This window comes from Lathamus discolor, chromosome 2 (genome assembly GCF_037157495.1).
Source record: "Lathamus discolor isolate bLatDis1 chromosome 2, bLatDis1.hap1, whole genome shotgun sequence".
Lineage (NCBI taxonomy): Eukaryota > Metazoa > Chordata > Aves > Psittaciformes > Psittacidae > Lathamus > Lathamus discolor.
In genome coordinates, this window is record NC_088885.1 from 121,609,811 (window position 1) to 121,623,354 (window position 13,544).

A 13,544-nucleotide genomic window follows, 5' to 3' on the forward strand; every position below is an offset into this window, starting at 1 on the left:
ATTCTACCTGAGATGAAAAATGGAAGAAAAACCCTAGCTGTCTGCCTTCTTCCTTGTTATACAGTGCCACGTTTTGTTTAAGATATTACTCTCTCATGGGCTGCATATCTAAAAAAATATAATTCATGAAAAAGTATAATGTAATTGTTCAGGCTTTGATGAATTGGGGCATAATGTTAAATAATTATTCATTGCCTTTATTCTTCTGTCAAAGTGTGAAAAAAGAAAAAAAAAAGCTTTTTATTGCCTTTTTTTTTTTAGTATAAGGACATGGGCCTTTGTGACATGCATTTTATTTTAAACTAATGCTTCTATTATTCCACATCTGAATAATTATAGCTGACATCATCTACTCTTCCGTGTCCTAGAAGATCTTTAGCTCTAGTCCACTGTTACCTATTTTATGCATTACATGAAATAAAATACCTCAAGATTTTGAAAATATTTGTTTTAAAAACAGCAATGAAATTGTCTGTAATCACATTTTCTGCTCTGCTTTGAAAGCAGCATTATTCAATATGCCAGTGGTCTTTTCCATAAGAGCAATACATTAGAAATTCATGCTGCTCTAATATATCTGAATTCATTGATGTACTGCACTCCCTATAGACCTAAAGAAACATTTTTGCTTCAGTTTCATATGTCCTGCACATTACCTACTGATGCGGTGGTTGTCAAAACAGTTGTACAGTAGCCTTTGAATTCAAAGTGTGCCTTGACTGTATACTAAAAATGACAATAAACCTAACTATATACATTATGCTGGCTTTTGCTACCAGCACAAGTAGAGCATTTGGGAAATAAATCCCCTGATTTTATTGCCTTTTAACATCCTTTCCCCTTTAAACTTCAAACCCCAGAATTCGAAACATTTCAAGAAACTAGAGTCTCTTTTATTTCTTTCTTGTAAATTTTCTATAGTATACCATCATAGGCCATATTTTCAAAAAGATCGGCACAAGATTATAAATGAAAGCATTCCAAAAATAGGGTTTTTTTCTCCTCTATGTAAAAACAGCACTGAGATTTTTAACCCTGGGTTTCTTGGAGTAAAAAGCAATCATCTACAGGATATATTAAAGAAGCTGTAGAGTCTATAATTTTGTTGATACAAAGAACACGCAGTAAAACTCATTTTATAGAACACAACCAACAGCATTTTTACAGATAAACACACATTCTCATTGGGATGGTATATACGCTTATTTGTTTGCAAATGTTAGAAGGGTATTTCTTGTGGTCCTTGGAGTATTTCGAGAAAATTGATGCAGAGAAGTGCTGGCAGGTCAAGCCCCAACCAGAACCAAACCAAACCTACTTAGTGCTAACTTCAACTGTAGTAAATCAGGACAGGATCCCCATGCCATTATATAGAAACAAACATGCCTACAGGACCAACACTACACTTTATTTAAACAGCACCATCTATACCTAATTGGATCCACTTAAGAAGCAGGAACAGAAGTCATGTCTATTTTGAAGGAGGACTTAGAGAGCTCCCACATGTAGCTGACCATGCTGGGGCTGGACTGCGCCTTCATACCACTACGTGTTACATTCTGTACAAATTCTGAAGGCTTCTGAACCCCCAGTATCTGGATGTAATGAGCGTCTAAAGAAATCTGGATGTGACAGCATGGTAAAAATTAGTGTGCATGTGCATGTATGTATATGTCTGTATGTCACCTAAGCAGAAAACTGAAACACACGAACATAGAAGCCAATGTATGAACTGACAGCAGTATAATAAGAAATAGAAATTTTAGGGTTTGGGTTTTTTTGTTGGGTTTTGTTTTTTGTTGTCTTTTTTTAAGTAGTGGGGTGCAATAGGAAGTCAAATCAATCAAAATAAACTAATTCCAAATTTAAGCATCAGACACAGTAAATGGCAACAGGAAATTTTCATCTCCCAGCATTATAAAATTTCTCAGAAAGAATTCCCACAGTGTAAAAATTCTGTAAGAAGCTGATCCCTAATAAGAATTCACTGAGCTGGTAGTGGGCTCTTATTGTGTGTTTAAGCACTTCCACAGAAGAGAATTCTTACAGAGCTTGGGGCAAATCCTGCAATCCTTACTCAAAGGGATTTCATCTGCAGCTTGCAGGGAGAGCTGCACAGTATGAAACCAGGATCTCTAATGGGAGGAGATTTGAAGGGGTTTTAGGAGGGGTGCATCTTCAATTTTCAATCTGTCCAAAATCACAGAAATGCTCATCTGAAAACACCTGGTATTTGAGATAAAAGAAAAATGCTATACTCGGTGTACAAACTATTTTCCTACTTGGCTTCTGAGCAAATGTGTTTCTTTTCTCTCATTTGGCTAGCATTAATTAGTTCTTTTTTTTCTATAGAAACATAAGCTGAAAACCATTCACCAGTGCTAACACAGACAAAAAGGAAGGTATTATTGCTAAAATACCAACATAGGTTAAAAACTAGCTAAAAGGAAGTATGGTGAAAGTAATAAAGGAAAAAAAAAACAAACCCAAAGACCAAATTCAATCGGAGACATATTGCATTGCAGCTGAAATTGTCCCAATATAAGTAAAATTTGCTGAAGATATGAAATTAATTAAGGATAGAGAACAGCCAACAGATTCACTTCTAAGAATAATTTTTCTAAAAATATTCATTACTTCCCTGGAAAATGAAGTGAGATACATGGCTTCCAAATACACTAAGCGGTACTTGATATACCAGAAATTATATAGCACCAAGGGTTTAGATAGATTGGCAAAACTTATACATTATTTTCTATGTGAGGCAATATAAAAGTGATTTAGGCAAGTACTTGTTAAATGGATCAGAGTTTGATGATACAGTAAAAAAGAAACTTGGAGATGAGTAATAGCAAGAGAAAAGAGTCATATTGAAATAAAAATGTAAAAGGCTCTGGGTTATAAAGAAGAGCTTCAAAGCTACATAAAGAATGTTAACTCTACAAAACCCTCTGTCTGCCTTCATCAATAGAAAGCCAAAAGGACAATGGGTCCATTCTATTCACTGAAGAAGTCAGTGAATTCACTGAAGAGTTAAGTTAAATTATCTCCCACAAGTTAATTTCTCTCAAGTTACCAAATTCAAATTAGAGGAACTATACTGCCAAAGTGTTTCAACCGTACAAAATCATGGTGTTAACACTCTACCAGTTGTGCTAACAGTAGGTGTAGCTTAATCCCCTTGACATTCAAGTCAGCTTGAGTTAAAAGTATTGCTAGTTAAGAGGCCCTCTTGTGTGCAAAGGGCATCCAAGCTAGCCCATGGTGCTTCAAGGATCATGCTTTATTTATTGAACAAACCCTCAGAAATTACTGTTAAAACTTAGCATATATTTTTTTGACATCTGATTGTAATTTTTTTCTGAACTTCACTAACTCCCAAAGCAAAATTGCCTAGTTATATCATTCAGCTTCTTTGTATTTGCCCTCAATACAATAATTCACTGTGATGATCTACAAACTCTCAAGGCCCTTTGTTCAGAGCTTGCTGCAAGAGGTTAATGTGGAACATCAGAGATTAAAAGAATGCATAGTTTTGAGCCATGGCCATGGCTCAAAAGAGGTCAATTCAATGAAATACTGCTTATCTTGACTGGAGTGCCAAGTGTTTCACTTACTTTTTCAAGTCCTTTCATAGCTCTGATTCTCAGAATCCCACACAAGATTTAGTTCATGCCCTTTTACGTATACCATCAGCTTTACAGAAATGCAAGCAAAGCTCAGAACATTTCCATGAAGTATATATGATATATATATATCACATATATGAAGTACATGTGATATATATCTCATATATATGAAGTATATCTGATTTATATATATCCTTACAAAAATCTGCCTCCTCCCATTATTGAACATAACCCCAGGGTCAGATTCTGACCTCAAGCACAATGCGTGCAACATCCTTGTAAATCAGTAACTAAGCAGCACATAAGAAGCCAAGACTAGCCCCCCCTGCAGTACAGCTTGTTGGACATCCTTAGAGGGAACACAAAGCTCCTTGAAATCAAGGCAGCTTTATCTTAATTAATTGATTAAATTAATTAAATTAATTTAATGTCATTAATTGCCCTGTGACAAGGTAGATTCTCCTTGCAAACTAACTGTTTTCCAGCCACTGCAGCCCCTGGCACTGGGGCTGTTAATCTGGGGGAATGATTGGGTGCTAAGCCTAGATCGCTCAGCCCCCAAGCTCCGTATGCTGCCTCGGCTCCCAGGTTCCCAGGGCTGATCTGGGGTGGCTTTGGTAATGTGATGGGGATCTAGCAAGCTGGAAACCTAAACAGCCTCAGTCCCTAAGTGCAGAGCTTCCCAGCTGGGACACAGTGCCCTAAACTTCTAATCCTTCTGTGAGAAGGCCAGACCCTGGGATCTCTAGGAACAGCACATCCTTAACTTCAGCTGTCCAGATATTTAGCAGAGTGCCGTAAGTCCAGTGAGCCCCAAACAATGCCAGGCCCCATCCTCTTCCATGGGATTTTTAACTCTTTGGATTAGAATTGCACATTGATGTGAAATAATCTTGTCTGGAGCTGCTATGCCAGAAGTGTACTAATTATTTGTAGAGCCCACTTGAAAATGTAACATGTAAAGTAGCTCTGCAGTTGTTGCAAGCAATTTAACATTCAAAGAAGTGATTTATAATATCAGGCTTCCCAAGATTATGACCATAATGACTATCTGACAGACTTCATAAGCAAATCGTCCAGTCATTTCAATTGGATTCCGGCTGGCTAAGGACCGGGAACTGTAAAAAGGCTATAAGATTTGGCCTAGAATCAGAAATAACATTTGCTGTTTTCCAAACGTGCGGTAAACAAGAAAGTAGATATTAAATTTTTGTACAGCTCTCAGCACATGCAAATGAGAATGGAAAGAGCCTCGTCAGACAAACACAGAACAACAGCCATCTGGATCCAAATCCTGCTCCAGCAGAAGTCAAAGCCTTGAGCCTCCTTTTGTCATTATTTACATCCATGCAAAGCGGGAGTAATTCTGCTCAAGGCGGTGGGTAACATCCTGGCTCTGAGGAAGCTGGCTGTAAAAGCCCCACTGCCTCCAGAGGTGGGGGAGGCTTTGACATAGGGAGTGTGATGTGAAACCCAGAGTCAGGCCAGCTCACTCTGTGACTTGTGTGGTGCAGGAGCTGGCCTCTTGGAGGATTTCAAACAGGTCTGTATGTGCACGATTTCACAACTTAAAGCAGAACAGAAAGGAAAGACTGAAAATGCTTACCACAGAGAGGGAATTAGAAAGCAGGGTTCCATCTTGGCCAAGCATGTTGGACACTGTAATTTCAGGTAGATCCATGTTTTGTGGGTGGAATGGAAGGAGGCCATTGTGGTTCATAGGATGACATAAAGAGTGGTACCCAGATTCTATCTCATTCAAGTGCACCAGGGAGTGGTCAGGCAATGATGGAGGAGTTATAGGAGGTATGTTAAAATCTTCACTTTCAAGACTTGCGCCAGGAAAAGACTGGAAAATAAAACACCAAACAGAAAGTGCTATGAAAATCATATGAATACTGGTCAAGAATAATAATGCAAGTCACACAAAACAAACAAAAAGAGCCCAACTTACATACTTCTAAACAGGAGCTTCAATTTTACAAAGAGAATATTTTAAACACCCATATATTATAACAGCGGAGGTTCACCATTATGTATGAAAGAAAAAATGCCTCTAAGGCATAAGTATCTCTGATACTTTCACAGCTTCCATTAGAAAGACTTTTTTTAAAGAAGCTGAATTCAAACAGATTTCAAGGGTCCCATTAAAATTTTCCAAGTGTTCATCTAGCTGAATACCTTTTCCATGGGAATTGTGGAAAAAAGAATGCAATTTATAAAATTAACATCAGCTCAAAATGGTTCACAAGACTCCCTGTTACTCAGATCAAGAATTACTTTGTGAAGAAGAAAGATATTGCTTTTAAGCTTACAGGAGAACCATGCATTTGTTCTGCTACAAAGAAAGACAAATAAATACAAAACCAGTAAGTTCTTCATACGAATATACTTTGTGTATAAAAAAATACATTCATGGTGTCTCAAAATTGCTGATTTTTCCTTTTGTAATCCATAAACTCAACAATACATACATTTTGTCAGTCATCTAAATGAGTTACTCTACAAAGCATCTGTTTAGTCTTTTGATGTCCACTGCCATTTAAGTCACCCAACCCAATCTGTTCCAAGGAAAAGCCACAGGCAAAGTCAAAGTAATGCATCGAGGTGGATAATTGCTATGATTTGTCTATATTCTTTGTACAACAGGTAGGCTTATTTTGAGGATAAGGGTGGGTATGCTTGTGTTTCTCAGAGGGAAAAGGTGAGCAGCATTAGATAGATACACAATCCAAATCAAGAGTTAAAGGGATCATTTGCAGTGGTTCAGCCTGAAAGCCTGCTCTGCTTTTCTGAGAACAGCCACAGTTTTCATCTCCTTTTCAAGCAATCAGTCTTTGCACATCCCACTCCCCTAGTCATGAGGTTCATAGCACAGAGATTACTTCCACCCTTCCTGCCCCTCTGCAGCAACACAGTCCTTGCTCTGAGTGCTGCTTTTGTTAATTTTGGAAATGCAAGGATTTAAATACATTCTCTCTTGCAAAGTATTTCAGGAAAGACAAAAATGAGGGCACAATTTCAAAGAGCAGCTATCAGAAGAAAATGTTTTACCCAGTGCGAGTTTGCAAATGGAGGACAGTATGCTGCATGAATTCATGAAGAAGGATAAAGGAAGGATCAATGCCCAATTACAAACAAAAGGATTTTTCATTAGTCAACACAGTAATACTGAGGTGCCTGTGGTTATTCTTTACAAGTATAGATATAAAAACCTAAATCAGACCAACAACAGTGTTCCATGTTTTCAGTGAGCTGCCGAACACAGAAGAACCTGCTCTAGTGCACATTGCCATGGTTTTGGTTGTTCACTTTGCCTGTTTCCCAACCAGGATTACACCTCTGTTACCAAATATCTTAGTATGAAATACAACAGGAAGGCTAAACTGCAAAACCCAAAGACAAATCCCAAAGAATAAAAACAGAACAGGGAGAGGAAAAGGTTTGGCAGTGCTATCACCATCCTTCTGTGTGAAGACTTTGATTATGCCCATGCTTTCCAGCTGCGCTTGTTACCCCTGGTACAGGAGTTTGCTCTCCCCTTGCCTCTGCCTTCTCCTTAATGGAAAGTAGGCGTGAGTCTACCACCATTTGTAAGTTATATTTGCCCTGCTTTTAGAAGCCACAATGCAGCCATCAGTGGAGACATCTCCAAGGAATGAAATACAGTAAAAACAGACCATTGCTAAACTGGGAGGAGACTTACACACAGAAAAGATAACATGTCATATTTACTTAACCATACCGTACAAACTGTGTGAAAACAAATAAAAAAATTATGGACACTGTACATCCTAAATATTTGCTCATTACTATTAAATTGATGATCAAAAGAAAGGTGTCTTAAAGCGAGCTTAAGGTCTGTATTGGGTTTGCTTGGCAATGATTGGGTGGTGGGGGTACTACAGGGTTGGCTTCTAAGAAAAGCTGCTGGACGTTTCCCCTATGCCTGATAGAGCTGACGACAGCCAGCTGCAAGATGGACCTGCCGCTGTACAAAGGGCCTGCTCAGCAGCAACAGTGGTAGTGCCTCTGGGATAACATATTTAAGACGGCGGAAAAGGTACTGTGCAGGAAAAACTGCATTTGGAGCGAGGGGAGAGAATATGTGAAACAGCCCTGCAGACACCAAGGTCAGTGAAGAAGCAGGGGAGGAGGTGCTCCAGGTGCCAAGCAGAGATTCCCCTGCAGCCAGTGGTGCAGACCATGGTGAGGCAGGCTGTCCCCTGCAGCCCATCGAGGTCCATGGTGGAGCAGATACCCACCCGCAGCCCATGGAGGTCCCCACGCCAGGGCAGGGGGATGCCCAAAGGAGACTGTGACACCATGGGAAGCCCATCTGCAGTGGGCTCCTGGCAGGACCTGTGGCCCCGTGGAGAGAGGAACCTGCGCTGGAGCAGGTTTGCTGCAGGACTTGTGACCTCACAGGGGACCCACGCTGGAGCAGCCCGTGAAGAACAGAAGGGACTTCAACTTATATTTGCTACTAAATGAAATTATTCCTAAACCAAATATTGACAGGCTGGGTGTGCCTACACCATTAATATTGCAGGCATTCAGCAAATCTGCTTATTTTTGCACCCTTTTTGCATGCCATATGTGGATAGTCCAGGTTTTACTTCATTTAGACTTGATCTGCTGTGTTTAAAACATGTCTTTAATTAGTAACACTTCGGAAGTGGTGGAAGCAATTGAACTGCCATTTGGACATTAGCTTCACTTATTCAAAAGGAAGCAAAACACTGGTGGCATAAAACTCCACAACCCACATTGCATCATTTGTAACTATATAATAATGTCATACATTATGTGGGCTAAGAGCTTTAAAGAGATGGTTTCTCTCTGATTATTTAACAATAAAAATCACACCATGGTTATTGCTTGCAAACCAGCCAGACTGTATCTAGTCCCACATCATCTACCACACCACTGTCCACTACACTTAGATAAGCTTCTTAAAGTAGTAGGAGTAGCACAGCAAATGCAATAATAACACATCAAACCAACTCATAACTCAAGCACTTGTGCTTCATAAAATGATGGGTTTTTTTAAGACATAAACTCAGACTACTTCAATAAAGCTAGGCAGCATCCAAACCATATACTAGTGGTATGGACAGATATTTGAAAGCATCTGCAGAGCACCCCATTTTACCTAATATTTTCAGCCAGTTTGGTATTTCCATACTCCGTATGTGCGTATGTAACACATACAGATATAACTTCCTCAGGGAAGTTACTTCAGCAGTGATGTGATAGTTTTTTCTGTTTGTCTTGTCCAAGGCATGGTTTAGATGATTGTAATGACTTGGCACACTGGCACATCAGAAACCAAAAGTCCTATATGCATTTGCAGCAAACCCAACATATCCCAGAAACAAGGCTGTTACAACTGCACATGGAGGGAAGGAGTGAGGAACAAAATATATGCTTGTCCTGCCAATAGCAGCTACAAGCTTCGAACACCCACTCCTACTTTCTTTCCACCTCTCCCCTTGCCCTTTGGGAAAGCCTTCTTGAGAAACCATCTGTAGTCCTCTTAATGCAACTGATCCAGTGCTGGCAATGAGCTTTCCTGGAACATCATATTGTTACCTTCTTCCCCCAAAGGACATTTAAGGGAACTCCAGCACAAGGCCAGGCTTGAGGATTTCCCTGCAGTAACAACTCCCACTCCCAGGCCAGTCATCATTCTGTTCTGACCTTTGGGCTTTCTTAGAGCGCTTCTTCTTCCAACCCAAGCCATTTACCTGGACTTTCAAATGAAGGCAGCTATCTACCATCAAAAGCATTAGGGAAGGCTACAGTTCCTGTATCAAAATACAATTCATAAATACAGCTTAATATGCATTAATAATAAATGATGGCTTGAAGCTTCAGCTCTGTTAGTCTTTCTGGGGGGTGGACAGAAAGGTTAAGGTGTTTCCCCTCTCCCCCTCCAAGGGTTTTTTCCTTGATAGTTGGCTTTATTATCAACCAATTTTCTCTATGCAGAAAGACACAGAATAGCTCCTTTTCATTCTACTGGTCACAGAAACACTATGAAGCTCGCCTTTTCACTTTTGAAGCAAAAATGAGTAGCAATAAATGCTTTATTTACTTTACCACAAAGCTGCTAGGAACTTTGCCAGTGGCTTCACTTTTGTCTCATGACTGTGGGAGTGGATGAGGCGTTTATCAGCTCTCCAGTTTATGGTAAATTCCTGGTCCTTTATTACATTCCAGAGAGAAAGCCCTTTTCAAAGTAACGCCATTAAATCCACTGCATAGCCCTGAAGAGACACGGGCTTTAATTTTACTTTATTATAAAGAGGATTTTCATTACCCCTGTATTTATTATAAACAGATTTCAGTATATTTAAGATGGAAGCTACACAGTAGGAACCTTAGAATGAACATCCTTCAATTTGATCTATTTACAGACACAAACACTATGAAGAAGCGTTTTGAATCAAGGATCTTTTCAAATCTAAAGGAAGATATTCTATGTTTCTGGTTAAGTATTTGTCACATTTCTGCCTCAAATGATTGAAACTTCATAAAGCATATGACCTTTGATATGCCCACTCTGAGTTCAAGGGAACTTATTATCTATGCCACCTGAGCCTATAATTTTAGGAGGAAAGCTTGCCTAAATAAAATGATATGAACACTTAATTCTGATTCACTGTGCAACTCAAGTCCCAGCTTTTGTTCCTGAGCAATGACATCGTTAGTCACTTTCAATTAATTTTTTATGCCACTTAGCTTGGCCAAATCCAGCAACAAGCTATAGAAAGAGGGCAAAACTTGGGGGGAGGTGAGTCAAATGTCAGTTCTTTACTTTAGCCACACGAAACTCAAATGTGGGATAAGCATCCTGCAGTGCTAATGAAACACATACACAAATCTAGTATTTCTTTTCGAGGAACCCAGATACTCGTTATAGGAAAAATAAGGAAATGCTTGCACAACCTGCTGCATAAGAACTAAGGAAAAGAGAGCAAGGAGAAAGAAGGAAATAAAAATAAAGCCCCTCTGCTTAAGTACTTGTCGTGGTTTAAGCCCAGCCGGTAACTCAGAACCACGCAGCTTCTTGTTCATTCTTCTTCCTCCCCCTGCTCCCAGAGGGATGGGGAGGAGAATCGAAATCATGTAACTCCCACGGGCTGAGATAGGAACAGTCCAGTGACTAAGGTATAACACAAACCACTGCTGCTACCACCAATGATAATAATGATAAGGGAAATAACAAGGGAAGAGAATACAACTACTCGCCACCTGCTGACCAATACCCAGCCTGACCTGAGCAGTGATCTCGCCCTTCAGGTAACTGCCCCCAGTTTATATACTGGGCATGACGTGCTGTGGTATGGAATACCTCTTTGCTTAGTTTGGGTCAGGTGTCCTGTCTCTGCTTCCTCCTGGCTTCCCCTCCTCCCTGGTAGAGCATGGGACTCAGAAAGTCCTTGGTCAGAGTAAACATTACTGAGCAGCAACTAAAAACATCAGTGTTATCAGCACTGTTCCCAGGCTGAAAGTCAAAACCACAGCACTGCACCACATACTAAGAAGGAGAAAAATTACTGCTACTGCTGAACCCAGGACAGTACTCTACAGTGATGACTCCATGTTGGTCAGCAAAACTTACTCATCTTTCAAAATAATTTTAATAGACCTTTAAAAAGTAACCATAGAATGGAAACCAAAGGAGATACCTCAAACAGACTGACCACAAGAGGCAGCAAGCATTCAAACATCCATTGCAAATCCCTCTGGAAAAAGCAGAACCGTTACTATGGCACAGAAGACAACATACATTAAGTAAATCTAATTCGTGTGCTCAGTCACCATGCATACACTCAGCAGAACCCAGTACGAGCAACAGTTCCTTAAAAATTGGGAATTTGCCTATAGATATTTAATTTAAATGAAATGACTGGCACTGCCAACTATGTAGAGCGCATCTTAATTTTTCATTTGCACCAAGGCTTCTGGATCTGAACTGTGGAAAGATGCCAGTTTTTAAAAGATAGATGCTTCAGGCTGTCTGCTCTTCTATTATTGAACATGTTGTTACATAACTGAAATACTTACGGATTGAGAGTAAAGTAAAAACAATAAGCTCATTAGAAGAGGAAAAACCGCAATGTACCTTATGCACATTTGAGAGTTAGGATAACATATGTGACAGCAGATACTTCTAGGAGTTCTAATAGGATCAACCTTATCTCTAATTTCTAAACAGAGGACCTTCAGAAGCAAGTGTTTTTCAGCTTCTTTTGTCTCTGCATGAACAAGGCTTGATAGCTTGAGACTATAATGCATTACTGTGGAAACCTTCGGTCTGTTACATAAATCATCTTAACACTCAGCAAGAATTGTCCAACAGTGCCATTGATATGTTCAAGTCAATGATCCTGCAAACAATTTTTTTTGTGTTTCTTCATATGGTAGACAACAGCAATAAATCACATTCATTTAAAACCACACAATATACTAATTTATCATGCAATAGCTATCAAAACTATATTACAGGGGAAGGTATAACTTTTTTCTATTGTGTTAATCAATTTCTCTAATTTACATTAGGTAAAGGGCAAAGCCTCAAGCAAAACATTAATTTTCCAGTACCAGATGAATTCTATTTTCGAGAAGGAGAATGTGCTGACAATGATATTATTGATTTAAAACAATCACATATTCAAAGTTAACAGAATTACGTAAAACAGTAGACTTTTTTCAAGATTACACTCTTGACAGTCTTTTCGTTAATTACATTAATTTCAAACATATACTATAGAGGTTCACTGGGATACGTGTTTTCAATGAAGTTTTAAAACTGAAATACATTTTAAAGATTACAATAAATAGAAGCAGGAAAAAAGTAAAAGAAAAAAAAAAAAAAGATTACAAGATCTGGGCTCTGCAAAACCAATAATGTAATCAAAGCATTTAAACTTCCCTTCAGACAAAGATCCAGATGTTTGACCCATCATATCTTGGGCTGCACCCAAAGGAGCCAGGCCAGTAGGTCAATGGATGTGATTATGCCCCTCTATCCTGCTGCGGTGAGACCCCACCTGGAGTACTGTGTCCAGTTCTGGAGTCCTCAGTACTAGGAAAGACATGGACCTGTTGGAGAGGGTCCAGAGGAGGGCCACAAAAATGATCAGAGGGATGGAGTACCTCTCCTAGGAGGAAAGGCTGAGAGAATTGGGATTGTTCAGCCAGGAGAAGGGAAGACTCTGGAGAGACTTTATTGCAGCCTTTCAGTTCTTAAAATGGGCTTATAAGAAAGATGAGGAGAGACTTTTTAGCAGGGCCTGTAGAAATAGGAAAAGGGGTAATGGTTTTAAACTCAGAGAGGGGAGATTCAGGCTGGATGTGAGGAAAACATTCTTTACAATGAGAGTGGTAAAACACTGGCACAGGCTGCCCAGAGAGGTGGTGGATGCGCCATCCCTGGAGACATTCAAGGCCAGGCTGGATGTGGTTCTGGGCAACCTGAACAAGTTGAAGATGTCCTGCCCATGGGGGGGGGGGGGGGGGGAGGGGGGGGGGGGGGGCGGGGGGAGGCTATGTGAACTAGATGAGCTTTGAAGGTCCATTCCAACCTAAACTATTCTATGATTCTGCTTTTCCTATTTAGAAAGCTTGAGTAAATTTATACAAGAAGTGCAAGTCTTTTTTAGAATGACTGATCAACCAGAAAAGCAATTCCTTTGGACTATCCAAGAGCCTTAGGCACACACAGGGCATTCTTAGACCTCCAGTCCGGAGTCTTTCCCTCATCACCTGCACCATCCTCCCACTCTCCTTAATGTGCTCCCAGCAGGGACCCAAGCATCGTCATTGTTCAGTCATTGCTCGACATCCTTTCCACTGTTCTGTTGTGAAAGGAAATGCGCTTGTTCCGCCCCCCCCCCCCCCCCC

General features: G+C 39.9%; 1 protein-coding gene across 1 annotated transcript in view; it reads right to left on the reverse strand.

The window, feature by feature from the left end:
• The window catches only part of TOX (thymocyte selection associated high mobility group box), a 222,211-nt gene that overhangs the window by 85,423 nt on the left and 123,244 nt on the right, over positions 1–13,544 (reverse strand). Inside the window, exon 3 of the mRNA XM_065669376.1 lies at positions 5,236–5,478. Coding sequence (XP_065525448.1) covers positions 5,236–5,478 — 243 coding nt within the window. The remainder of the gene's footprint in view (positions 1–5,235; positions 5,479–13,544) is intronic.